We start from the raw sequence: 13,613 nt of genomic DNA, 5'->3' as shown, positions 1-13,613 counted from the left end.
CTGATTGTATTATTATTATTTTAATAATTACATACTTTTTAAAGAAATTAATACTTCTATTCAGCGAGGACACATTCAGTTGATTAAAGGTGACATAAAAGTCTTTCATAATGTTACAAGATGTACCATAGCCTTCCACAAAAAAATAAATAAGCAGCATTGATAACAAGAAATTTTTCTTGAGCAAAAAAACAACATATTAGAATGATTTCTGAAGGATCATGTGACACTGAAGACTGGAGTAACACTTTTGCTATCATGGGAATAAATTACATTTTAAAAATATGAGGAAAAAAAAGAACAAATGTTCAGGGCTCATCAGCATTTTTCAGGGAAAGGACCCCTTATGCAATAGAGACATGGAGCAGGGACCCCAATACAAAATGTGTTAAGCAGAGTTGCATATTAAGCATATAGTCTTCAATATTAATAGAAACTAACCATATTATGGTTAGAGAGGAGAGGCACACAATCCACGTTGCTTGAGGTCCAAGTTTCCAGAGTCAGTGATGGTTTGCGGTGCCATGTCATCTGCTGGTGTTGGTCCACTGTGTTTTCTGAGGTCAAAGGTCAACACATCCGTATACCAGGAAGTTTTAGAGCACTTCATGCTTCCTTCTACTGACCAACTTTATGGAGATGCAGATTTCATTTTCCAACAGGACTTGGCACCTGCACACAGTGCCAAAGTTACCAGTGCCTGGTTCAAAGACCATGGTATCCCTGTTCTTAATTGGCCAGAAACTCGCCTGACTAATCTGGCTAATCTATGGGGTATTGTAAAGAGGAAGATGCGATATGCCAGACCCGACAATGCAGAAGAGCTGAAGGCTACTCTCAGAGAAACCTGGGCTCTCATAACACCTGAGCAGTGGCACAGATTGATCGACTCCATGCCACGCAGCATTGCTGCAGTAATTCAGGCAAAAGGAGTCCCAACTAAGTATTGAGTGCTGTACATGTTCATACTTTTCAATTGGCCAAGATTTCTAAAAATCCTTTCTTTGTATTGGTCTTAAGTTATAGTCTAATTTTCTGAGATACTTAATTTGGGATTGTCCTTAGTTGTCAGTTATAATCATCAAAATTAAAAGAAATAAACATTAGAAATATATCAGTCTGTGTGTAATAAACAATTATAATATACAAATGTCACTTTTTTAATGGAATTAGTGAAATCAACTTTTTGATGAAATTCTAATTATATGACCAGCACCTGTATATACACTCAACTAAATGATTATTAGGAACACCTGTTCAATTTCTCATTAATGCAATTATCTAATCAACCAATCACATGGCAGTTGCTTCAATGCATTTAGGGGTGTGGTCCTGGTCAAGACAATCTCCTGAACTCCAAACTGAATGTCAGAATGGGAAAGAAAGGTGATTTAAGCAATTTGAGCGTGACATGGTTGTTAGTGGCAGACGGGCCGGTCTGAGTATTTCACAATCTGCTCAGTTACTGTGATTTTCACGCACAACCATTTCTAGGGTTTACAAAGAATGGTGTGAAAAGGGAAAAACATCCAGTATGCGGCAGTCCTGTGGGCGAAAATGCCTTGTTGATGCTAGAGGTCAGAGGAGAATGGGCTGACTGATTCAAGCTGATAGAAGAGCAACTTTGACTGAAATAACCTACTTCCAGCAGGATAATGCACCATGTCACAAAGCTCGAATCATTTCAAATTGGTTTCTTGAACATGACAATGAGCTCACTGTACTAAAATGGTCCCCACAGTCACCAGATCTCAACCCAATAGAGCATCTTTGGGATGTGGTGGAACGGGAGCTTCGTGCCCTGGATGTGCATCCCACAAATCTCCATCAACTGCAAGATGCTATCCTATCAATATGGGCCAACATTTCTAAAGAATGCTTTCAGCATCTTGTTTAATCAATGCCACGTATAATTAAAGCAGTTTTGAAAGCAAAGGGGGTCAAACACAGTATTAGTATGGTGTTCCTAATAATCCTTTAGGTGAGTTTATCAGTTTTCAATATTATTATATTTATACACATTATAAATGCAGCCTGGGTGAGCATACGATTTTTCAAAAAAATAAAAAAACAACCTTTTTAACGACCTGTGTTATATAATGGAAGTTACTATTAAAATCAGTTATCTTAACCATCTGTGGCTTGTGTACTGCAAACACATACAAGTTTCATCACTGTGTCCGTCACGCGACTCTGTTCCCCTTTCGGGCTTGAACTGATGGTAAAACTAAGGACATTATTAACTGTCTTTACATTCATTTTGAAAGATGAAGCTCACGATTATGGAAAGCGATGTTACTTTTCCGACAAGTGCTTGTGATGTTCAGCCAATCACTATGCACTTGGCCAATCAGACCAGATTGCACTTGTTGGAAAGAGGGACTTTGTAGAAAACAACGCGTTTGAGAGAGGAGGAGCAAAGAGGACCTACAATATTGTACAGTATTTGAAAAATAATGTGTTTTTTGAACATTGAAGCATGTCAACATATTCTGTTACACCAAAACCACAAAATATTAATCTTAAAAAAAAGCATCATATGACCCATTCAAAGGAAAAATCAAATGAATGCATAAAAAGGTGTGGATTTTTCCAATGTTTGTCCAATAAATCACTGCAGAGGAAACTTCACATCACCATGACTCAACCGATAAGAGATTTTCAGCGTTTCAGTGTGGCAGTCAGCGGTTACCACTAGCATATTAGGGCAAATCTCACCAGTTGGCCACACAGTTTGAGTTATTCTTACAACGGAGTCATTTCTGCAGTGTCAGGATCAGGATCAGGAATAACATACTGGCACAGCAGATAACCGCCTGTGCTCATGCTGAATCTCATCAGCAATTTTTATTTTAAACTTAAGGATAATGCTGAATTAAGCTATACTAAAGAGTCCAGAAGGTCTAGAAAGATGCTACTGAAGGAATTATGTATACAAATGCTGCAGTTGAGCAGATGGTCAGTTGAGTTGAAGCAGTAACAAACAACCCTTTCAGTCACTCATTACCCTCCTACAACCAGCTTGAGCTCTTCTTTCAAGCATATCATCGCTCTGAGAAAATAACACCTGGACTGGCCACAAAAAAATGTCACAGAGTAAACATTTTGTGTCCTTCAGCAGCTGGCATTAACCTTGACAGCATGCGTCTACAGACGTGGCTATTGCTACATTCAGTCAACCATAAAGCCATCACCAACATCGCCAATGGTAAAATTTCAAATCATAATTTCCAGTGAAAAAAACTATTCATTTGAGCAAAGAAAGAGTTGTCAAATTCTTGCTAAGTCTTAAGTCAGCTTGTTATGTGTGCTGGTGCCTAAATGTTCTTATAGATTAAAGGTCATTTTGCTCCATAGAGACATTAATGGACAATTAACTTTGAAAGTATATCTCTCATGCTCTAATTCATTATAAGATCATAAAGGTTTAAATGTAATTCTGTATGAGTACATACAAATCTATGATTAAATATGCGAGAACAGATGCCAGTACCAATTGATTTGAAGCACAAAGCAACTGGAGAAGAAAAACAAGTTAAAACAAGCATGAAATCAAATGGAGTGCACTTGGCGCCTGTGACGACAGCAGTGGCCATGTCTAAAAGGGCTTGATATGAAAGGTGTGACCTGCCAACATTATTTGCTCTGCATGTGCATGTAATTTACTGTACATCTAATATGTGCCCCAGAATCAAACAAGGCTTCTGGATGAATTGTAGATTGATCATTACATATCCACAGATAGAAATACAAATGTCAATATTAAGACGATGCCAGAATGATACACAATACATGACTGTGCGTCACTGGGAAAACAGTTCAAGAGCACAGTTGATACATTCAGTTTTCGTACGCACAAAGATTTCCTGGACGGCATCCAGTATTTACAACTATAGCAAACACTTGATTGATCATTTACAATAATGACATGTTAATAAAACCACCTTGACTTAATATCAATGTCTTAAATAACAATCTGGCCACTGCAGGATAATGTCAACCTGCTGTAGGAATTTACTTTATTGTAGGTGTACTGGGATACAAATAAAGTCATTTTGATGCATCTATAAAGTAGCTTACAATTGATCTTCACATCAAAAAATGTCTAGTTTGCCTTTTAGCTTGTAGAGGTATATAGAATAAATTGTATGGTAATAATTATTCAGTATCTACAGCATAAAATGTCTAGTAATTGCTTCTAGACAAAGTTTAAATAGGAACAGATCTCTCAGTATACACTGTGGAAGTGAAATATACAGGTGCTTCTCAAATTAGAACGTCCTGGACAAGTTCAATTATTTCTTAAGTCTTTCTTAAGTCTTTGGTTCTTTTAATTGTGATGATTTTGGCTCACATGTAACAAAAATCCACCAATTCACTATCTCAACTCAAATTAAAATACTTCACAAGACCAATAAAAAAATAAAAATAAAATAAAAAACATTTTTAGTGAACTGTTACCCTTCTGGAAAGTATGTTAATTTACTGTACATGTACTCAATACTTGGTAGGGGCTCCTTTTGCTGTAATTACTGCCTCTATTCGGTGTGGCATGGAGGTGATCAGTTTGTGACACTTCTGAGGTGGGATGAAAGCCCAGGTTTCTCTGACAGTGGCCTTCAGCTCATCTGCATTGTTTGGTCTCTTGTTTCTCATTTTCCTCTTGACAATAGCCCATAGATTCTCTATGGGGTTCAGGTCTGGTGAGTTTGCTGGCCAGTTAAGCCACGGTCATTTAACCAACTTTTGGTGCTTTTGGCAGTGTGGGCAGGAGCCAAATCCTGCTGGAAAATGAAATCAGCATCTTTAAAAAGCTGGTCAGCAGAAGGAACCATGAAGTTCTCCAAAAATATTTGGTAAACGGGTGCAGTGACTTTGGTTTTCAAAAAAACATGATGGACCAACACCAGCAGATGACATTGCACCCCAAATCATCACAGACTGTGGAAACTTAACACTGGACTTCAAGAAACTTGGGCTATGGACCACTGGGCAACAGTCCAGTTCTTCTTCTCCTCAGCCCAGGTAAGACACCTCAGGAGTGGCTTAACAAGAGGAATATGACAAATGCAGCCAAATTTCTTAACACGTCTGTATGCCTTGACCCCAGCCTCAGTCCATTCCTTGTAAAGTTAACTCAAATTTTTGAATCGATTTTGCTGGACAATCCTCATAAGTCTGAGGTTCTCTCGGTTGGTTGTGCATCTTTTTCTTCCACACTTTTTCCTTTCACTCAACTCAACAGACAGCTTCTTTGGCAATGCATGTTTGTGGCTTACCTCCTTGTGAAGGGAGTCAATGATTGTCTTCAGGACAACTGTCAGATCAGCAGTCTTCCCCATGATTGTGTAGCCTAGTGAACCAAACTGAGAGACCATTCTGAAGGCTCAGGAAACCTTTTTACAAGTGTTTTGAGTTGATTAGCTGATTGGCATGTCATCATATTCTAATTTGTTGAGAATTTGTGGGTTTTTATTAAATGTGAGCCAGAATCATCACAATTAAAAAAAACAAAGACTTAAACTACTCCAGTCTGTGTGCACTGAATTTATTTAATAGACGAGTTTCACAATTTGAGTTGAGTTACTGAAATAAATTAATTTATTCTAATTTATTGAGATGCACCTGTATATACTTATCCATTTAATAAAAAAACATTGTAATGGTTTTCTTTGATTAGATCGCGATGAAACCTGTATAAATGTGATTTAAAATTGTCCAGTGGTGATTCAGGTGATTTCTCATGTTAAATTTGAGAGCTTGATAACCTAAATAACTAAATAAAACATACAGAATGATGAATACAAGTTAATGTTTTCACCCCTCTTTAAATATGTTTCTCTGAGAAAGAAATCAAGCCAATATACTGCAATATGTACTGGATGTATTCACATATATCATACACAGACTGTACAACGGATTTAAAATAATTTAAGTTTCCCCAATTTCTAACTACATGAAAAAAAACTTGAGTGTCCAGCAAATTCTGCCCGTGACTTACAATCATATATTATATAGAGCACCAAAATGTGCAATAATGCAATACAGACACATTCTATAATGGACTAAAATAATGGACTATAAGCCCTTTCCAATTCGAGTTAAAACTACTGTTTCACTACATTATATTGCTTGCCACATCTTGTATACGGTCGACACAACCAAATTTATGTACAACATAAAAGCCAAATCAACAAGATGCAAGCTGAAACTTTGGAAACCCGTGATAATGTTAAGGGGGGGGGGGGACTAAAATACAAGGTAAACAAACATGAGTTAGGTCACAAACATATGATAGTAGTCTCTTCCTGACCAGATAGATATGTTACAACATGATCACTTATATCAGACAACAATCAGACAATTTTAAAGAAAAGAAAAGAAAACAACACTGTCAAGGCAGAAACACAAATCTGATTACATTCTATGATATTGAGGTCGTATTAATCTGGATACAGAGAATAATGGCAGTAATAATCCTGGACATTATGAAGGACTTCAATATCCATGTAATATATACTTTGAACCAGATACATTAGTCATATAAAATGTTTTTCACATGCATGGATATTCATTGGTATTACTGGACTCTGCACGAATACTGCAAGAAATATGTAATGTATACAAAACAAAACAAAACAAAAAAATGCTCAGAGCTGCACGCAAGAACGTGTGCTACCGATGAGTCACTGCACGCTCTTCAATATTTTACTCTGCTGTGCTCAACCTTGAGAGAGTATCAGGGACACTTTAAATTAAAAGAGTGCAAGTCTTGTCCTTAATGTGTGCAAAAACATTACAGATATGAAGAAAACGTGTCAGAACCATTGCATTGCTTTATCTTGTTTGAAGGTCCCTCTCTCCCCGCTATAGCATCCCAGGCCTATCTTTAGCCGTGCTGTAGCCCTCTAGTGGCTGAAAGAAAGAACCAAAGTGCAGCCGATTCCAAAGAAGAGCGGCTGCTACAGGGAGCCAGTCTGTTAGCCTCCGAGCAGGAAGCATGGCGAGGAGACAGGAAGAGAGAGCGGCCGTCCAGCACCCCCACCACCAGGCACCGCCTCAGGGCCGATGAAATCTGCCACAAAATGGAGAGAGCAGACGCTAGTTTAGCAGTGATGCCAGCAGACAGGACGCAGAACAGATCTGAGCAATATTTAGAGGAAACGAGGCAGTGGAAAGAGCAGCTGATGGGATCTTTCGTATCACCAGCTAGTCTATTAACATGGCACTTGATGAATAAAGAGCCCTGCCAGATACATACTGACAGACGTCTAATTTATAACAGATGCAAAGTAATTGCACTTTGTCTATCCATTTCCAGCAGTTTGGCCTATTCAGGGTGAACTGCAAATAAACAGATAGTCAACCAATCATAGTGCTATGGAGGCACCACCTCTCTTTGTGTGAATTTTTTCTATATTTTACAAAGGGCTGGGTAAATGTGAAGTTTTTGTCATATTTTGAGAATAAAGACTAGTTTAAAACCACAGTTAATGGCCTGGTTTCTAAAAAAAATCTGCTTATAAACTTTTTGATTTCATATGTGTTGTGATGATTATCAATATTGACTGAAACATTTTATTGTGATAATTGTTTTGGCCATATTGCCTTGCCCAGACATTCCCTAATGTCTATTCAATGCTTTACCCGTCTCTCACAATGTTTTCAGTTCATCTTGCTTTGATCAAGCTGCTAGTACACAAACATACCTGGTAAACCGTTTGCTTTCTTCATGGACTTCCATTTCTTTGCTTTTAAATTCATTAAGTTCTTTACGTATAGCAGCCTGTGACAAGAAAAAAGAAAGGCCATTAGTGACAATGATGACTTAAAGTTTGTTAAGAATTAAATACTTTATAGGCGGAGGGTGGACCAACTCCAGGGTAAGGCTAAAAGCAGCCAAATCTCTAAACTACAAACATCACAAACCTGTCTTTTTAGGCAAGAACCAGACACGTGTGTCATGTAGACTATAAATATATTTGACTGAATTTGTTTTTAATGTGATTACAATTTAATAAAAAACAATAAACTACTGACAACAAAAGTGTTTGAATTTTTGTTAATTACCATATGTTAAATGCACAAGTCACATGCCCAGTAGGTGGCATCTGTGACCATACAAAAGGCAACTCTTCCATTGTTGATCCCACTATCCAGATATTAACTGTTCTCCAAATTATACAAGACAGGAACTTAATTATAAGCATAGTTGATATGTATACAGCTGATGGCCCCAAGAGTACATAACATTATAGATTAAACAGGATAAAAACATCCGTTGTCATTCATAAAAATCATTGGAATGGTTGTATAGAATGAAAGTTTCATTATTCACAAAGTGCCAAAAAGCACAAAAGAAAAAAAGGTCCAAAAAACAATATATCCATATGACTTCCTGTGTTCAGCAAGAAATAACAGCAGGTAATAGGTCTAGAATCATGTGAGGGTGAACTACTCCCATTTTGGGACAACTATTAAAGCATTTGTGCTCTGAAATATCTCAAATGATCTAGAAGGTCTTTTAACCCTTATGAAACAAAAATATATTGCAGTATATTGGAAAATATAATGTAATATATTAGGCATATATTCTTATATATGGAATTTAATATGTATTTTTTTCAATATATTGCAATATATTGAAAGCGGCAATCATTTGTATATTTTGCAATATATTATATAATGTATGTCAATACATTATATAATATCAATATATTATTAAATGTATTCAAATATATAATATATTAGAAAAAGGGAAAATAATATATAACAATATATTTTAAGAAATATATTGGTAAATATATTTTCCTTTCGTAAGGGAATCTACATAAGTGATAAATTAAATTAGTTTGAGGTTCCCACGTTCTTTAAAAACAATATTCACTCCAAAAAGACATAAATAGACAAGTCAAAATTAAAAAAGAAAAGTATTAATTTAGCTCTGTTTTAGAGCAGTTTAACCTTTTTATATTGTAAAGATATTATCTACATATATTTTAATCCTCTGAACCATTATTTAAATAAATAAAAAAACAAATCCTACTATTCATCAAACTTGATCAACAAATTTGCATGGTTTATGTGCAAAAGTGGCATCTGCGAGGTGTGTGTTCAGAACTCTATATAGCACAGCACACACAATGTAAAGCAACAGTAAGAGAAGAGTGCCTTACTTTGTCTGCAGGAGTTAACCTGGTCCAGGGCTTGTCAGCACGGCGATCGTAGTCCTTTGCGTCTGTGACCTCCACGTATTCATTGAACCGCAAGATTCTACGTGCCACCAGCTCTGCAACTGTGGGCCGGACACTGAGCTACAGACACAAAGCAATTCCTCGAGTCACCTTTTAATGTGTGTGCAGTCACCTTTAATAGAAGTTAAGCATGTTCCTTCTAACCCAAGTAATACCTTATGTGAGTGAAACAATGAATATGTCAAACTAAATTTCTTCTTTGAGAATGAAGCAGGTTGGATGTGAATAACTTTACAAGTGAACAACATACTCAGAGCTGGTTTCTATGCCTGCAGTCATTTGTCTGAAAAGCATTGTCAATTATTGCACTTTTAGCAAGAACACCTCAATTTTGAGAAAATCTCTGTAACTGACTCTTGAACCATTTTATAGCTCTGGTCTATCTGACCGATTACATCCTCTGTCCTAATTCTCTTCAAAATATAGGGCATTAGCAGCAAACTAAATTAGTAGGCCATAATTGAAATGGTCAGACTTCAAGCCACAACTCTTACAACACGTCAGGAATATAAAACTCTTTTATACTCCCCACAACACCTCACACATTGTAATCTGGAGTATGCGAGTGGTTTGCAGACACAACCAAATTAACTCTTTAATCTAATTTCACAATAGCAGAGGAACATCTCAAAATATTAAATAATAAATTCAAGTACAACTACATCATCACAATCTCAATTAGTCTGTGTTAAAGTGATGTATTGAGCTACTAGTCCTCATATTTTACATTTTTATTTTACTTCCTTGTAAGGCCAGCATATGGCCCAATGCCCCACTGTCATAATTTATTTATGTCATAATTGTGAGTTTGTAATAATATGAATATTTCAGATAGATTAAAAAACGAGGACAGTCTGGCAGACTGCAGAAGGTTGTACCTTTCGGGATAGTCTTCTTTTAATCTCCTGCTTGGCCTCTTGTTCTTCTTCCTCATTTTTCTCTACAGGGAAACAAGAAAGTCTCTTCTGTCAGTTTTTATCCTATTCGATGACTGATATTTGCTCTGAAATTTAAACCCATCTTTTGACAATTATTACAAAACTGAGAATAAAGTTACCACAACCATGGTCACTTGGTACTAACTGATATGTGAATGTCAATGCTGGTTTTTAGTCTTTGTTAGTAAGTGATCAGAGTACAGTGAAAGCCAGCATAACATAACATTAAATCGCGGTCTAGAATTAAAGCATGGTCAGTGAGGAGTTCAAAACTTAATTTTGTAATCTTCAATTATCAATGTCTTGTTTAACTGTAAACCTCATTTTTACATCAGGAAAAAATAATAACTTGTTTATACTGTACATTATAACTTTAGATTTGGGACATTCAAGCCCATTAAGGGGCTACTGATCAATTATATTTCAAGTAAGTAGTGAGTTTTAAGCAACTCTTTGATGCAGTATTTACACCTCCTTGTTTGTTGGAATAGAGCTAACAGCTTGTTACAGCAGAGCTCCTTCATTACATTCCTAGCTTCATCAATTATATCACATAAGAACAACACAGGGACCAAGATAAACAGCGACGCCAACAGAGCAACTGCCTACAGACTATGTCAATGAGATTGTGACAGAGGAGACATACGTTTTAGAATATTTCGCTGTTCAAGCTCTTCTGTGGTGGGCCTTTGGCTCAGCTGTCTATGGGAGGACGAAAACAAGAATCAGTCTGGCAGAAACCACATAGATAATCGATAAATCTTTTGTAAAGGGGGAAAAAAAAACACTCAAAACATTCAAGATTATCAGAAACAAAACTTCAGTCAGGTGTATCCAAAAGACCGAAAGTATATTGATTATCATAAATTGACAATGCAAGTGTCCAAAACATACTACCTGTAGAGAACAGCTTGGTTTATAGTACCTCACTAGTTTAGAGCCAATCTGCTGTCGTAGTTCCTGTCGCTCCGTCTCTGAGGTCCGTGGGAGAATGTTCTTCTCTTCTAGTTCCTTCTTGCTGGGCCTGTTACCAAGTTTGATGGCAAGTGTGTCCTTGCGGCGAATTTTGCTGGCAAGTGAGCCTATAAACAGAACAATTAAGAATTAACTATGAGTGATATATTGGTACCCTATATTGGTTATCTGCCAATAATGCATCATTTATGTTTTCTGTGGCTCAGTTGTAGGGCATTGCTTTAGCAGCGCAAAAGGTCATGGGTTCAACTCCCAGGGAACACACATACTGGTAAAATAATGTGTAGCCTAAATGCACTGTAAGTCGCTTTGGATAAAAGTGTCTGCTAAATGCATAAATGTAATGTAAATTTAATTTATAGGTTGATTATATATATATATATTTATTATGGCTGATGTTGTGATATTTGGGATTTAGATTGTTGTATGAAAAGTAAAATGGAAACATTTTAAAATTAATTTAGGCTAAAGTTAATTTTAATAAATTATGCAACACAGTAAATGAAATGTTTTGCAAATCTTAAAATCAGACTTTTTTATATTGTACATTAGTGTTGTGATGCCTAATTCAGAATTATTTTGTGTGTGTGTGTTTGTGTTTTATTTATTTATTCAAATAAATGTATTCATTCAAAATGGTAATTAATTTAAATATCTGACATTTATTAGTTATCAGCCATGATATGAAAATCATAATTAGTTTGTCTGAGCTGAACAGTGCTTTAGTTCCAGTGCAACTCAAGAAAAAACTAAACTTAATGATAAGGTATTTGCATTCTGACATCAGTGAAGCATCTTCAGATTGCAGTGTGGAATGAACAGAAAATGAAAAAAGGCGTCAGTATTTCCAGGAATGCGCTGTGCATAGTGCACTGGCAGCAAAGTCTGCGTAGTAACCAGCATGCCAGAAAGTAACGCTGACTAGACAGCATGTTTTTCCAGTTTAACAAACTAAAGGCTTGTACTTCAGAGAATTTTGGCAAAGCTTTGGTCCAAGAGGAACTTCGGAAATGCAGATACCAAGAATGAAACCACTTGGAAATGTATCATCTGTACTTATGCTGTATTTTGTGTCGTTTATTCATAAACATAAGGCTGAAGACACGCCTAGAATACTCTAAATGCATAACCAGAAAAGCTGCATATTTAAGGCCTTTCAGTTACAAAATATTAATTTGTCTCAACTTTTTAAAAGCTTTTATTGACTAAAAATATGGAGAAACAAGAGGTTGGGGTCTAAAAGCACCACAAACCAGACTTGAACACATACTAGAGGTATACTCATCATCCTCATCCTCCTCTTCGTCATCCTTGTAGAGTATAGGTCCATCTGAATCAGAGTCATTGCCTTGGTTTTCTTGAATGGAGTCAGGAATGATGGACACCTGTGGGCTTTCAACATTGACGTTTTGTCGTCTCTCTCCCTCTTCAGTCCCAACAATCCTACAAAAGGCAACGGAAAACACTAATTTAGTCTTGATAAAACATTCATAATCAGTTAACAATCAAATAAGGGAAAGAGGCTAACATATTCAAGACATTAAATGGATCATACATCATTCAGTTGTAAAATTAGTACTTTCCCTGAAGTCCATTTAGAACTTTAGTTTGTGTGTCAAAAGAGTCATAGTTTAGTTTTCCATTTTCGACCCTCTCTTACTGACTCTTTGAAATAAAATGGGGGGGGGGAATAAAAACAGTCCCACATACATGCTGATTCGCCATCATATCACCCCTTCAGTGCAGTTGTTTTCCTGTAATCCTGTAGGTCTAGCTAAAAAGTTGATTATAATTCACATGATAAAGTCCTAGACCTAGACAACTCACTATATTACTACAACTTTATATTACCAAATTCACAGTCCCGTATGTTACAAGATCAAGGTCTACTTGATGTCTCACGAAATACTGATTACAAAACCATTTTGGCAAACTATGAATAAACAGCTCAACTAAAAATAAAAAGAACAAGTTTTCAGCCTGAAGAAGTTCGATCACAGAATAAATTAAACTACTGGTCACACGTTTAGGGTCAGTATGGATTTGTTTCTCTAAAAGAAATAAATGCTTTTAAATCAGCAATGGCACATTAAATTGATCAAAAGCAACAGTAAATACTTTCACATTTTTATAAAATCATTGTATTCTAAATAAATGCTTTCTATTTACCAACCATTCCTGAAAAATTATTAAACAGCAAAGTCTCAAATTTGAAATAATAATAATTATACAAAGGTTTATTGAGCAGCAATTTGCAAATCAGTATATCAGAATGATTTCTGAAGGATCATGTGACACTGAAGACTGGAGGAATAATGCTGTAAATCAAGCTTTGCCATCACACATGAATAAATGACTATTTTAAAATATATCATTGCTTTTACTGTATTTTTGATCAATTAAAATATAGCCTTGACCTCTTACTTCTGAACGGTATTACGCGTTG

General features: G+C 36.1%; 1 protein-coding gene across 4 annotated transcripts in view; it reads right to left on the bottom strand.

Moving 5' to 3' along the window:
• Positions 1 to 5,864: 5,864 nt before the first annotated feature.
• The window catches only part of LOC132110721 (phosphatase and actin regulator 2-like), a 32,208-nt gene continuing 24,459 nt past the window's right edge, over positions 5,865 to 13,613 (bottom strand). For all 4 annotated transcript variants that reach the window (XM_059517558.1, XM_059517561.1, XM_059517560.1 and 1 more), the window contains 7 exons: positions 12,438 to 12,610; positions 11,118 to 11,274; positions 10,839 to 10,894; positions 10,133 to 10,194; positions 9,177 to 9,314; positions 7,710 to 7,786; positions 5,865 to 7,075 (listed from right to left, as the gene is read on the bottom strand). In XM_059517558.1, the coding sequence (XP_059373541.1) occupies positions 7,060 to 7,075; positions 7,710 to 7,786; positions 9,177 to 9,314; positions 10,133 to 10,194; positions 10,839 to 10,894; positions 11,118 to 11,274; positions 12,438 to 12,610 (679 nt within the window). In that variant the 3' untranslated portion in view covers positions 5,865 to 7,059. The remainder of the gene's footprint in view (positions 7,076 to 7,709; positions 7,787 to 9,176; positions 9,315 to 10,132; positions 10,195 to 10,838; positions 10,895 to 11,117; positions 11,275 to 12,437; positions 12,611 to 13,613) is intronic.

The sequence above is a fragment of the Carassius carassius genome, chromosome 30, assembly GCF_963082965.1.
Source record: "Carassius carassius chromosome 30, fCarCar2.1, whole genome shotgun sequence".
In the NCBI taxonomy this organism is placed as follows: domain Eukaryota; kingdom Metazoa; phylum Chordata; class Actinopteri; order Cypriniformes; family Cyprinidae; genus Carassius; species Carassius carassius.
The sequence above is the reverse complement of the archived record's forward strand: the minus strand, read 5'-3'. Positions and strand labels throughout refer to the sequence as shown.